Source organism: Mchenga conophoros, linkage group LG2 (assembly GCF_057382185.1).
Source record: "Mchenga conophoros isolate Kocher_MC1m ecotype Shallow Benthic linkage group LG2, M_conophoros_male_GT1.1, whole genome shotgun sequence".
Taxonomy (NCBI): Eukaryota; Metazoa; Chordata; class Actinopteri; order Cichliformes; family Cichlidae; genus Mchenga; species Mchenga conophoros.
The window spans coordinates 22,425,885-22,440,690 of NC_140527.1; the positions used below are offsets into that span (position 1 = coordinate 22,425,885).

A 14,806-nucleotide genomic window follows, 5' to 3' on the forward strand; every position below is an offset into this window, starting at 1 on the left:
CAGTGTTTGTGTGTAAGTAATCTCTGTGAGTTGAAAGGTCCAACTGCTCCAAACCCCGTTTCCAGCTATTTTCTTTCCTGCCCTAGGCTTCAGATGACCTCAGTGAGAGTGGATATGCTTCTGATCATCTCAGACCTTCTGCTTGTTAAAGAGGCAATCACGCAGTATTTCAGTTACAAAGATGACAGGACTGTTTCAAAAATGGTAGGAATAAAGTTTTATTTTTCATATGAAGGGGTGTTTTGGATTTTTCTTCTTTTACAAGTAGTATGTTTTTGATAAAACTTGCAAAAAATCTTCTAGCATATTCCAAGAATGATGGACATGAAGAGAAGGGGATTTATTGCTGAATGTTAAAATGAGGACACGTTTTTTATTTCATTTTATTATTGTTATTATTATTATTTTTTTCACCGAGTGGAAAAAAAAGATTTGCTTGCTGCTTTTTCCATGCACCCAACTACCAGTACCACTAGGACATGCAGGGGATTTGGGGTTGAGAGGAGGGGAGGAAGATGAGGAGTAGGAGGAGGATAGGTTGGTAGGTAAAAAAGACAAACTGCTTGACAAACAAACATGAGAGGGGCTGTGTGAGTGTGTCTGTGTATGCACGGTTTTGTGTGTCTGTGTGCTCAGTGTGTGTGCTTCATTGTGGATATGGATGTACGTGCGTGAGAGAAGTACGTGTGTTCGTAAAAAAGGTGGGTGGGAAGCGCGGGGGAGGGGTGGGGTGGGGTCGAGGAGAAAGAGGGTGGGGTTGTCAACAATTCGACTAGCTCTAGAAGCACACTATCCTCACTTGCAGTAATTTCAAATCGTTTGCAAATCCCAGATTGATTACAGTGATAGTAAGACAAAACTAGCCAGACCACTGGGCCGTGAACCCAAATTGTATTTTCATATCATACGATTCCCCCTAAATCTGAGGGGATAATTTCTATAACTGTGATCCATGCATTGCCTGTGTGGGGGGAAAAAGAAAGAAAACAAAACTCTACATATTGGAAATGAAGTCTAATCGGGACACATTGTATCTAACACAGTATCATTTTCCTCAGTGAACTTCAAAGGGTCTCTCTAAGGGTCTCAGAACCTGATGTACATCTGCAGTGGAAGAATTTCTGACATGATCGGACTACTGGTAGTGTGCTGTTTGGTTTTACTCACTGGACTTAACTTTGTCTGCTAGTTGCTTCTGTAGGAGGGCGAGGAAGACGTGACGGTGAGGTTGCGATGTGGTGGGTGGAAGGGGCAGACAGAGACACACATAACAGATCATTCAGTCAGTCAGTGTGACCAAGCAAATAAAGTTCAGTTGATAAAAGGTATAGGAATGCAAATCAAGGATGCAGTAATCAGGATTATCATATACAACCGTGTGAGCTAACTAAAAAGGTAGAATCAGCCTCGGAAACTCTCTTCCCAGCAATGTGAACCCGCACATGGTGCTTCTTCCCGATCGGAGCAGCACCGTCACTAGTGTGGCAAAATGTGAGCCCACGTAGCTTTCGGTGGGATATCCTTTTTTAAAAAGAAAACAAACACATTTTTTTTTAAAAGGAAAAAGAGCGAAAATGGGAAACCCAGAGGGAGATCCACCTTTCAGTGGTGGGGGCAGAATTCCAAGGTTACGCCCCTGCATCAGAGCGCAAACAGATGCCGTCTCTGCACAACTTCATCTTTTTAACACGGCTACACACATGCTCACTTAAACGCACACATAACTTCTTGGAGTTAAAGAAAAAAAGTAACTGAATCCGCCTACTGATTCCAAAAGTATAATCAAACGCGTTGTTTACCGTCCTTTAGCCACAAGTAAGCGCGAGAAACCTGATAGATGGCGAAAAGAAGGGGAGTGAGGGGATGTCGATCTGACCTGCGAACTGAACTGTGACTGAGATGACGTGCGTTCTCTGCTTTGAGTCTTTTTGGCTGTGATGTGATGGGGAAGTCCTGAGACACAGTGCGGCTCTAAGCTGCTGGCATAGGAAACGAGCGGGCTAGGCAGTCCACGGGAGGCCAGAGTCAGGCTGGATTACAACTGGATTGGTTAGGTTCGGTTTGGATCGGCAGCTCCCTGGCCAATGACTGCTCACGGAGGGAGGTTCTTACAGTGCAATGGAGCTTCTGGCAGCGTGAGGATCGATGGAGAGGAGCGTGACAGTCAAACAACAGAGATCACACCCTCCACGGTGAACAGAGGCGCCAACCGAATGAGGCTTCATGAGGCGTGCAGAATGGATACAGGCACGCACACACACACACACACACACACATACAGTACACGCACACTACAACCACCACCAATGTCATGGCAGCACCCTGAATACCTACACGAGGAATCTGGAGTCACTTTCCCTCGACAACTCCCCAACGTTCCTGCTTTTACAGAAATAACAAGAAATGACTGACAGGCAGCGAACGAGGACATAAATGACCGATGTGTGTTCATCCGAGGAAACTACCCTACACATCTTGGTTGCGTCAGTGACTAAATGTCCCTGTGAAACGAGCGCATCGCGTGGGTCATACTCATGTAAACAGACACCTTTTACACAGGAGGAATCAATATTGCATGATGACATAATCAGATCACAGTTCAAAAAGAGGAAGATCCCAAATCAGAGAAACAAACCAAAGCAAAAGGAGGAAGAGGGTTGGTCTCTATAAAAACGAGGAGTCTTTATAAGAAAGGCTACAAAAACTCAATGGGACCTCCAACTTCAGCATACAGCAAAAGGCACCACAATATTATTCTATTTATCTAACTTGTGAAAAAATTGGCACGTAATTCTCTTATTTTTTTCATCTCTCATAATGCTGTAAATCAAAAAACTTTACATATAAATATCCCCTCCCCCCCGTTATAAAAAAAGTCTTTGCTGTTAGCTAGTAGACAATTTTTGCTGAAATGAAAATAAATATTTCATTTGTTTAGAATATCTGTCTGTTATACAAAATAAAAATATTTCTCCTAGGTGCAGGTCTCTAGTCCACGGGTTGTGTGTAAGAGGAAGGGGAGTGTGTGAAGTGGAGAGGGCGGGAGGTGGCGGGGGTGTAATGGTGGGCGTCGGAGGGAGGTTAAGTCTTAAAGGGGCATGTTGTCAGCCTTGGAGCGCTGCGACTGGGAGCCGCGGCTCTGCCCGTTGCTGCGCGTCCCTGGCCGACTCAGCCCGCGGTGAGTCCGTGTGTCTGCACCGGATGACGAACGGAAACCCGGGACATTTAGAGGCGGGTCCATGTTCATGTTCTGCATACTGAGGAAAGGCGTGCTCTCCCCGTGACCATCCTCTTCCTCCTCGTCCTCTTCCTCCTCTTCTGACTGGCTGAAGCTCTGTGAGCTGTAGTCCCGTAAACCCGCCGAGCGCTGTGAGATATGTCCGTTGAGTCGGTTGCGTCGCGGGCGACGCCGGCTTCTGATGGGTTCCCGTGAAGAGGCATACTCCTGTGTCGTCTCATAAGCCTCGTCATCGGGGAGCCGGTAGGGGCTGGACGGTAGACTTCCTGTGCTCTCTGTCAGGTAGGGTCGTCGAGGACGTCGGGGCTGCCTGTATAAACTTCCATCCTGAAACAGAGAAAACACAGATTTCTTAGAATGGCTGAACAAATTTATTGACCCACTGGTGTGTTGGTCTGCCTATGCATACAAGAGAAGGCGATCCTGCTGTGAAGCCTTCAACTGAGCACACTTCACCATGTATATCAAGAGACTGCATGCTCACATTGTAGCAGCTTGCTAATCACAAGGTGGATTTGGCCTAAAACTTACACTTCAATATCCTCCCAATTTACTCACCTGGGGACCCTAATTTACAACATTAAGCATTAAGTTAATGTTGTATTTTACAAGACGTAATTTTAGCAACTGAGATCATAAAGCTATAAGAAAGTTGTTTAATGATGTCATAAATCAGGAAAGATGAAGCCCCTTTTTCTTTGTACACTTCTGTTTGTAACCAGTCACCCCCTGCTGGCAATTAGAAAAAAAAAATACAGGTTTAAGGCACTTCAGGCCCTTTGGCTTTCAATCCAGTTCAGTTAATATAGCACAAAATCACAATAACAGCTGCCTCGAGGCATTTTATATTGTAAGGTAAAGACCATACAATATTATGAGGAAAACACCAACAATCAGCAGGGCCCCTTTGAGGAAGCACTTGGTGACAGTGGGAAGAAAAAACTCCCTTTTAACCAGAGCCAGGCTCAGCCGTATTCTATGTCAAAGCCATCTGTTTAGTACATCAATCTTTTGGTGACTTTTGGACATTAGGCAGCAGTTACTGTTTGTGTGCTAGTTTTGTGATGCTATTCTGTCCGTGCCACAGCAAAAACCATTATATTTCACAATAACCCCACAGAAGGTTGAATGCGACTTCACGAGCCTTGGCTCGGCTTTGTTGTCAGCAGTATCGGTGCACAGAAAGTAAAGAAAGACACCTCTGTACAGCCTGCATTCAAACACATGCTGTAGGGAGAGAATATGTTAGTCATGGTGGCTTGTTTACTTCTGGTAAATCAATTATACATATGGTTTGTGCTGAACATGCAAACATTATAAGGAAAATGAACTTGGGGACAGTGAATGCCCACACAGAGACTGCAGGTTACATGCTAAGTTCTTCTTATAACTAACAGATTTTTTTTTAAAACAAAGAATTTTTTATATCTTCAATAACAGTAAAGCTGGGGGGAACAGACATGTGCTTTTGATATAGACTATATATTGTATATAGGCTTACGTACATCGGGGCACCGTAACAGCGGTTGGTCATCGTCTCTGTGGTAGGCGGCAGCAGCAGGTGGAAGGGAGAGGGCGTGGCTTGTGTTGGGCGAGGTGATCTGAAAAGTGGGAACCTGGGGAGGCAGCGGGGGGTAGTGGAACTCCACAGGAGACAGGCGTGCTGGCGTGGTCAGTGCAGACACATACCTGGATGAGGTTAGAAAAACACAAAAAATAACCACAACTGTGTGCATTTTTACCTCTAACAGATGCTCATATCTGGTGAACACAATGTTCTCACTTTAACAATGCACTTAGTAAGTGTGCACTCCTGCATTATTGAGGCGCTCAGCTGCACCATCGGTTTAATCATGATATTTTGAAAGAGGTCACACATCTGTCTGTTCCCTGAAAAGCACCACAACACACACAAAAACCAGCCCTCATTGTGATCTGTAAGTCTTTGAACTATGGAAGGAAAAAACTTCAAACAGAAACAACAGAAGCAACCAACTGGCTCAGGTCCCCCCATTATGTGCCAACAAACCTGCTTAGTCAATCACAAGAGTATAAAAGACATTACTGCTCATGTGCATTCACTCCAACAAGAACTGAATGACTCCTGCCGCTCACTGAATTCAGCTTTACTTGTGCATCCATGTCCCATATTCTGAAATACTACTTATTTATTATTATGCAGTATTAACATCCATCCATTCATTTTCTTCCGACCAAATGAAGGTCATGGGGAAGCTTGAGCCTACTTCAGCTGTGATAGGGAGAGGAATGAGGTCCACCCTGGACTGGTCACCAGTCTATAGCAGAGCTAAAGCTGGTTTTATGGTCGAGCAGAGGTAGTGTGCTCGCTGTCCGCTCTAGTCCAGAGATAAGCCCGTCTGTCTGAAGTGAGCTCTGTTGTCAGATAGAGGCAGTGTAAGTGTGTGGTATGACGAGCCTTGGGCCACTCTTGCTTGTACTGTTGTTGATCCATGAGCCAGACGCGGAGGAGAGAAGTTATAATATGCAAAGAGCTGAAGTGCAACTGAGTGTTAAATACAATGAGAAGTGTCACTGCAGCCTCAGTCTGTGCTTTTCATGTTGTAGTTTTTGATCTTTGAACTTTTTTCAGGGTTCTCCTGTTCCGATGAACTCTGCTGTCGCCCCGTTTCTCTTCTCTTTACAAAGTCATGGGTGAAAAAAATAAATAAAAGATGTCACACCTGTGTATCAAAACTAGGTGAGTAGAATCACCTAAACAACAACAAACATATAATAATAATAATAATAATAATAATAATAATAATAATAATAATAATAATTGAATTGAATGTAATTGCCTTCACCACCGCTATATCTTTTTACACATTATTATTAACAGTGTCTGGGTGATATAGTTCTTAAAAAGACTAAAAAAAGAAAGTCCTAGCAATTAATTGCCACTTGGTGTCGCCAGAGAGTAAAGGGCCTACTGTAGCAAGAAGCACAGCCAAGAAAAAGTGTTTAAGAGCCACTGAGCAAGTTCCTTCTCCCTCCAAACCACAGTGCCCACCATTTCCACTTTCTCTACCTGTCACTGTGAGGTGAGTCTCTTAGAGAATCGTACGAGTCCCCGTACTGCATTCCCGGTCCCGACGCATCCGTACAGCCCCAGTGGGCGGCCCTCCTCGCCATGCATGCTGGGCTGCTGCACTTACTGGTTCCCACAGAGCTGGAGAGCCCACCTGACTGGCAGTCTGAGTTCATACTCTCTGTTCGCTCCATGCTCCACGTGTGCTCCTCGTGTCTGCAGGACGAGTTTAGAAGGTTATGACAGCAGCGGGGAGGAAGGGGGATACTAAGGGAGACTGAAGTTAATACACTGATCCCAACGACACACAACAGTCAGCTGTGTTAAGCATGAAAACAGAGCATCAGGACTCGTTTGTATTGTGTTCAAGGTGGTTAAAGCTACCCCGTGTAGCTGCTGTACTTTGTTGTGCAGATATGTGCTTGCCGTGTACTGAAAGCTATTCATAGCAGATGGAGTGGATGTTATTACAGTGATCTAGCAGGCATGCCAAGCTAGGCCAAAGCAGCAGGCAGTACCACAGATAAGGGGCACAGGGTGTGCCCAGTGGCTGTGGTTGCAGTTAGAGCTCAGTTAATGAGTTATTACTCTGCCCTCTGGTGGTGAAGTGACTAATCAATCTGCAACTATGGAGAATCTTTTCTGTTTTAGCTGCAATTTGCTTAGTTAGCTCTAGCAATATAAGGTCACACAGACAGTTTATATTGTATTTTATATACCTGTATTGTGAAGCTTATCTTCACAATACTTTTAAGCTTGAGGGCGAGAGCTCAAAGTGGCACAAGTTGATATCCTATGACTTCAGTAAATTTAAAGAAAAAACATTTTGTTTTTCCCTTTGTTACCTTTGCTACATTCGTTCGTATTATATTGTATTATATTCAGGAAATTATTTACTTTAAAAGTAAAATTTGAAGTGAAACTGACCGTATCAACTATACAACACAGACCGTGATTTCTGCAAATCCTCGGAAAACATTGCATATAAGATTCTTATCAGGTCCTGTTGGTACTGTGGGTACGAGGTAATAAAGGAGTAAAACCTTTCAGTATGTGCATAAGTAATGAGTACCTTCAGAATATTTTGAAGGACAGGAGAAACAAATTACACTGTATTCGTAAGTACTTGGTACATGCACATCCTGCAGTTCCTTACAGAGCTTAACAATTTTATCATAAAAAAGAAAACACAAATATTTTTGAAATCTGTCAAAAACCTGTGAAAAAATACAATTTTTATACCCAAACTTTGACACTTAAATCAGAAAATAAATCAAACGTGACATTCAACCACTAAAACTCATTTTTCTGTTAAGTAGGAACAATTGCATATATCTGTAATTTGGTATCTTAATCTTAAAAATAAAATGTGCTTCTCCTCATTTACTGTAAAACAGTCAATCTTGAAATTCATGGATAACAACAATAATTCTATCTTAGCATTAAAGTGATCGTGTCGATTAAAGAGCTTGCACAAACTGGTGGATCAACCATTACAGAAAAAATGATTCTGGTAATTAACCAATAATGTTAAATTAGTGCAACTGCGGCATGAACCTTACACTCGATGATGTTCTATTAAATTTGTTATGCACTGTAAAGTACGTACGACAGCCCCCAGTGGATTTCCCAGATGTAGTAGTCACAGACCAATAACAATCCGATTATTTTGACTGAGGGTTGAATTGTGTGAACATTGTTTTAGTATGCTGCCCACCTTTATCTGTTTGGTGTTTACAAGAATGTCTGCAACAGCTCAAAGATAAAATGTGCTCCAAGTGGACAAAGACTAAGGATTAGGAGACCTGTTCTTTTGCTTGGATTATGTGTCCATCCTGACTGCAGTGTGTGTACCTGGAGGCATGTGAGGCAGTGGTAGAGTGGTGGGAGCGGGTCGACATTCGACTGCCTGCATAGTTGCCTGCACCCTCGGCTCCGTGGCTGATCACGCACTCGGTCGTAGGGATGCTCTTGGAGATGTACTGAAAAAATAAAACATAAAAGGCGTTTGATTGTTTTGTTACCTTCAAATCAAAGCAAAAACAAACATATGGACAGGGAATTTTAAATGTAACTACATCAGGGCGTTCTGCTCTTTCCTCTTCACTGTTTTCAGCTTTACGTTTATGCTGACTCATGCCTATTGTATCTCCACCAGGATGCTAGGTGTTTTCTGCCCTCTCTTTAACATGTAGCTAGCTGCGTGACACCAAAATTTCCCCATGTAGTCAGTGAATCACCGTTTTACTCACATAAACACTTTGCTGAAGGCAGGCCGTAACTCAAGTTTTAAATCGAAGTCACGAAGCTAAAAAAAAACTCCAGCAGGAACATGAACCAGCTGAGTCTCTGTTGGTTTCTGAACATCCAGTCCTCCTGTCTTTTTCCTCTTCGGTCGGTCATTAGCATTAATGAATATGTGAGGGTTTTCTGGACTTCTTGACACCCAAATCCTATTTCTGGGATGGGTATATTTAATTAAAAGCACTGATATATCTGGTTTTATTTTAATAAATGCTGCGGGGCTTTGATATAGTGGATTTTTATGCTATATCAGATCAGTAGCTATGCTTGTAAATTAATTGCTGTTGAATCGCACAGCAAAAAGTCAAATGAAATCAATTTGTTACAGTTGCAAACACTCTGGTTTCAACTTAACTCATTCACTGCCAGCAATTGGCAGTGAATGAGTTAAACCCATTGACTCATACACTGCAATTGACGGCTATAGACGTCAATGGCAGTGAATGAGTTAAGCTTAAACAGCTTCTCTGAAAGTAATGATAATTTGCAAAAACAAACTAAAATTAGGGCTCCACTCAGCTGAGTGTTATTATTGTTTGGACTCACGTCAACCATGGGGATCTCCTCAGGACCAGGGCCAGGATGATTTGGCCCATTAGCCAACATGCGGTTTGGCTGCTCCACACACTGATTCTGGTTTTGGTGTAGGTGACTCTGCATCTTCTTCCTCTGCTTCCTGGACGGGTGGTGATGATGAAGGAACAATAAGAGATCTACCAAACCGATGTCCTCTCTTACTACTGAATTCAAAATATGTGAGGGGACGTGGTAGAACATGAGTCAATAGAATTTAGCTGGCAAAATGTGAATTAAATGTATTTATATATTACTATTGTACTTACAGTCAATGTAAGATGCCTGCACAAAAGCGTTTTTTTGGTCTATAAGATGGTAGCAGTTTCAAGATGCCTTCCGCCAATCATGTTATTTAGATGACAATGTTCAAATATGGTACTGTGCAAAAGTCTAAGTAGTTTAGTCATTTAAAAAAATAGATTTGAGCAAATGTTCTCCAAGCTTTCTCGTGGTTTTTCAAAGTTTTTCTTCAAACATTGGCTGCTTTTTCATTTATTTTTGTTTCCACATAATAGAGAACTTAGCAAAAAAACTAACTTTAAATTGTATCTCTACGCTCTTTGTTACAAACAGGCTGTCACAAAACGAAATCACGTTCTTATTTCTTTAGTTGAATCTATGCAAAAGATCAAGTCTGACCAATTTAAAATAATCTTTTTCACCAAAAACTTAATTTTAATACATCTGTTTGCTAAAAAAGTGTCCATGAAAAATTTGAGGAAACTAGACAAGTAAAGGGCAAAACACAAAATAGCAAGCCTAAAACAACATCTATATTATGGACAGTATGTGAAAGTCACGTCCTTAAGAAACAGGCCCTTCACCATTCAGAAACGGTCTCAGTGGAAGACTTGCTGTCAAGAAGCCATTAAGGAAGGAAAACAAGGTGAAACGGATAAAGTCCGAAAATTACATAAGAGCTGGACTGAGGATCAGTGGCAACAGGTGTGATGGAATCATGAAGCCAAACTTGAAACTGTTGGTTCAAATGATTGTCAAATGTATCCTATATGGAAGACGTCAGTAGAGCGGGACGACAGTGAGTGTCTAGAGTTATCTGTAAAACACGGTGGAGGCTCTGTCTTAGTGTCGGCTGCATTTCAGTCGGTGGTGTTGGGAATCATGTCATAACTGCTGGAAGTATGAACACCATTATCATCCATTATGCAATACCATTGGGAAATCATCTGATTAGAAATGGCTTCATTTTTCCACATGTTAATGATCCTGAATACACTGCTAGTATAGTAAAAGCATAGTGGATAAAAAACACACAATGAAACACTGTCAGGCATGGATTGGCCTCCCCAGAGCCCAGACCTCAACTTTACTGAAGCAGTGTGGGACCATCTTGACAGAGAATGTAGCAAAAGTCAGAAACATCCAAAGAAGAGCTTTGAATGTCCTTCAAGAAGCTTGGAGAACTATTCCTGAAGACTACTTAAATTAAGGTGGTAATATCAAATATTGGCTTTTAAGCGCATTGGGATTTCTTTTTGTCTTATGCACTGCATTTACGTTTAATTTTGCAAATGTTTTAGAAAATCGCAGCACTTATTTTTCCTAGCAGAATACAGTGGTTTGAGATTTTTGCACAGTACAAATTTTTCACAAATAAAGATGCAGCTTCTTTTTTTCTTTAAATAGAGCACTCTAATAATGTCTTAATTAATAATATTTCAGTTCCAGAGGACAATTTCTGCAGAACAAATGCTTTCAGTCAAAGTTACTTAACATGCATGCAATATAAGACTTCTGATTGTAATAGAGTACTTTTAGGTCTTTGTAATGGCACTTTTGCTTTTAACTTAAGGGTTAATTCAAAGGTTTTGAGTCTTTTGTATACGGTGGAATTGTTTCTTTTTGCTTCAAAGACATACTTTGTTTTGCAGTAGGCCACCACACAAACGATGCCAACCACTAACAACGCCACACAGATGCCTGTGATCGTCAGCACCCGCCTCTGGTAGAGCTCCTCAGCCTCTGTGGATGCAAATATGCAAACACATACACACACATTCAAACGCACATTTTACCATACCAAAAATACACACGCACACACACGCGCACACACACACACACACACATACAGCATGAGCACTATCCCATCTATGGCAACTAAAGAAACTGTTGTCCTCACTATGATCTGCTGTCATCGTGTCCCTGTGCTGTCTCTGTTCTATCAAATCACATGCCTTGGACTTTTAACGTTCTTGCAGTCACACAGTACTACACAACAAAGAGGAGTAATTATACAGTCTCACGACTATCATGAGGAAAAGCTGAGATGTAAACCTACAACCTGGCACAGACTTCCTGCTGTCTTAAACAAGTTTGTAATGGCCATGGGGATGTAATGCCACAGATGGCACTGGAAAAGATCTGATGCCATGCCTGTATGAATGGAGTCACACGAGACAAGTTGTCAAGATGGGGTAAAAAAAAATCAGGGTTAACACCACAGCGGCCCGAGAACCAGATGAAAGTTTGGTATTCACATAGCTCGCCATCAGCATCACAAACACAGGATTTTTTGAATTAAAACAAGTTGACACCAGATTGAATGTTTTGCTGCCCTCTGGTGGTGTGACCTATTACAGCCCAACAGCGATGTCACAATTTACCACCTTAACCTTAAGTTGAAGCTAAAAAGCGAAACATTTTTATCAAAGAAAAAGGTTTAAATAGCACCCATGGTGTTATGGTGTTTATTTTGTTATTTTACAATTTTACAATAATCTAATTCATAGCTCATATTCTTGGGAAAAACTGTGAACGACTATACTGTTTCTTTAACGTGCAAATCTCCTGCAAGAGTTCTTGTACATTGGGAAAGTAACCAATTTCAATTTAAACGGACTCAACAGTACAGGTGTGGAAGTCCCCGTGGATCACATTAAACTTTATTTAGTTCATAACACAATATGGTGATGGCGCGTGAATCTTGTAGTGAATCCAATTCAGATTCTGGGGGCTGCTGCGGTGTAACACTCTGTGTCAGAACGAAAAGCACAAAACACAGTGCAACAAATAAACAGAACGTGAGAGGGAAGAGAGAGGGAATAAAAGCAGGAAAAGCAAAGTGGTGAAAAAGGAGGAAGCAGAAGGAAATACACAGAGGGAAAGGAAAGAGGCTGCAAGGGGAGCAGGGGCGTGTCCAGGAAAAAGGCCCAGGAGAAGAAAGAGGCCTGCGGGAACCAAAGACTGACCTGACTTTGTCCCCTTATCAACTAACTGGATTATCGAGGTCACTGCATTGTTAGTTACGGCCAAATTAACAGTAACTAACAGTAACTTTTTGTTTTCATCAACCTAAATCAGTGTCAGTGCGCCCCAGGGCAGCTGTGGCTACAATGTAGCTGTACCAGTGTGTGAATGTGTGTGTGAATGGGTGTAGATGTAGTGTAAAGCGCTTTGGGGTTCTTAGGGACTAAGTAAAGCGCTATACAAATACAGGCCATTTACCATTTAAATCTTCTGCAACACAAATATTTGTTTGTTCAAATGATTTTCTTCTCAGTTTACATTAAAACTAATGCCGTTCAGTGGTGCCTGAAACCTATCATTAAACCTGCCAAACAAAACAAAACAAAAACTCTAGACACGCCACTGAAAAGAAGGGAAAGGGGGGGGGGGCACGAGGACAGTCTTTAAATAAAGGGCCTCTGTAGGGATTGACGAGCCTACGAGAGCCTCGGCCCGGCATTGTGTGTGTGTCACAGGGTACTGATACAGAAAGGCAAAAGGAAATGGGAAGGCAAGCTCGCTGGCACAGTGGGGCCAGCAGCGATCGTGATTTAGGACAGGCAAGCTCTTGACTCTGACACTGAGTCAATCAAGGGCATAATAATAAGGACAGACTATGTAGTCAGGCTTTTTTTGCTGGCTTTTGGCAGTGCTTTGCAAAAATGCTCGTAGCTTGCATGTTTTTGTTCGACGGGCTGCTGAAACCAATATGCACACTGCCAAAGCCCGGCGGACGAGCCAGTTACTTGTATTTATCAATGATGCAAAACATTCGCTGATTTTTCTTTTGGAGCAAAGAGGCAGCTTTTTGCTTTTCTGATATGGTGTCCAGATAAACAGTTTGGAGTCGTATCAGGAGCCCCTTACACTGAGTTTGAATGCACCTCTGCACGTTCTCTTATTATTGTATCCCTTCCCAATGAATTTGTCTCTTTCTCTAGTGTTGTTACACCAAAAAAAGAAGAGTGCATGCAAAGACGGGAGGTTAGGTGTCTTAAAACCAAGTTAGTGGGCAGGAGAAAAAGAAGGACAGGTTGTGAGAGACCCAGTTGTTGGTTTTAGAGAGAAGATGGCACAATAATGTGTGACTGTGAGAGGATCTTGGCACATCCTTTAAGCACAGCAAAATGAATAATAATGTTCCATACCCATAAATTCAATTCTGAGAAGCTCTGCCAGCGCAGAAAGTTGTCGTGGTAAAAGGAAAGAGACACATAGGGTCAGGTGTAATGTCCACTTTGGAGCAGATATATTATTTCCATGTCCTGCATATGCTGAACCAGGATATAAGTTAATTATAGAGTGACTGACACGCGTACCGTCTAGTAACAGACAGACAACTCAGACAGCCTCAGCTCTGTGATCCCCAGAAATGACAGGAAAAACTAAACAAAAAAAGAAAAACCCAAACAAACGAAGCCAAAAAACAGGCAGAAATCAAACACGAAGGGAGAAAATGAACCAAAAGCAGAAGGAAAGAGAAACAGCAGGCAGGAAAAGGCATGCAGAGAAAGACTGACAAAGACAGCAAGACAAGAAGCCACATCACTTACTGCTATATTTACTAGACCTCATTTCTGGAGTAAACAACATTGGACAGAAACAAAATAAAAAAGGACAAAAAATAAGACAAAAAAGTAAAGAAAACAAACGATAAAAGCAGTGAGTTTCTCTCCAACATAAAAACACAGTACAGTCGATGAGGCCGACACAACAAATGGGGGTGGGTGCTGTAACTCATTCGCCTAATGGCAACTGTGTGCCTTTGTACTGATTACAGCATACCTTCTGTATAACGCTGCTCTTAGAGACTCTCATAGGATTTACAGAGAGATCATCTCAGCATTCCCAATATTTCTGGCCTCACATGCATTACTGGCCAGAACAGTCCACCCTAACTTTTAACTTCTGTAACCTTGAGCACTGTGTGTTAATACTGCTAGAAAATGACACAAATTGATTTAAAACAGCAGAGGGTGTTCCTTCACCGTCACAGTGCAAAAGAAAACACAGACAGACTTCAGCATGAACACAAGGCTTGATGGTGGGGTCAAAAATAAGCACACGTTACATACAATAAAACCTGTTCTTGCTTTAAATGTGACATTATTCAGTATGGAAACTTCAGCAATAGACAAACAGAAACAAAAGCACAACATGAACGTGAAGCAACACTGTATAACCCCTGGAAACAAGAAGTTTTATCTCGGTGTGATTGCTTGGGCAGCTACAAGAAAGAGCTCGTTTGTTTCTGTACAAAAGAAGCCAGGTGCTAACTTTAAAACTGTTCATTCTTTAAGCAGAGATCTCATCCCATTAATTATGTGCCTGTGCCAATATTGGCCGACTGTGTTTTGCTATCACTGCCCATGCAATCACAGGAGAATGACCAA

General features: G+C 42.0%; 1 protein-coding gene across 2 annotated transcripts in view; it reads right to left on the minus strand.

Moving 5' to 3' along the window:
- Positions 1-202: 202 nt before the first annotated feature.
- nrg2b (neuregulin 2b) overlaps positions 203-14,806 on the minus strand; it is a 70,630-nt gene continuing 56,026 nt past the window's right edge. Inside the window, exons 6-12 of one of the 2 annotated variants that reach the window (XM_085288463.1) lie at positions 13,562-13,585; positions 11,048-11,150; positions 9,138-9,267; positions 8,142-8,269; positions 6,288-6,503; positions 4,744-4,927; positions 203-3,565 (exon numbers count right to left, since the gene is read on the minus strand). In XM_085288463.1, coding sequence (XP_085144589.1) covers positions 3,089-3,565; positions 4,744-4,927; positions 6,288-6,503; positions 8,142-8,269; positions 9,138-9,267; positions 11,048-11,150; positions 13,562-13,585 — 1,262 coding nt within the window. In that variant the 3' untranslated portion in view covers positions 203-3,088. The remainder of the gene's footprint in view (positions 3,566-4,743; positions 4,928-6,287; positions 6,504-8,141; positions 8,270-9,137; positions 9,268-11,047; positions 11,151-13,561; positions 13,586-14,806) is intronic. The other variant, XM_085288474.1, reaches the window with a different exon arrangement.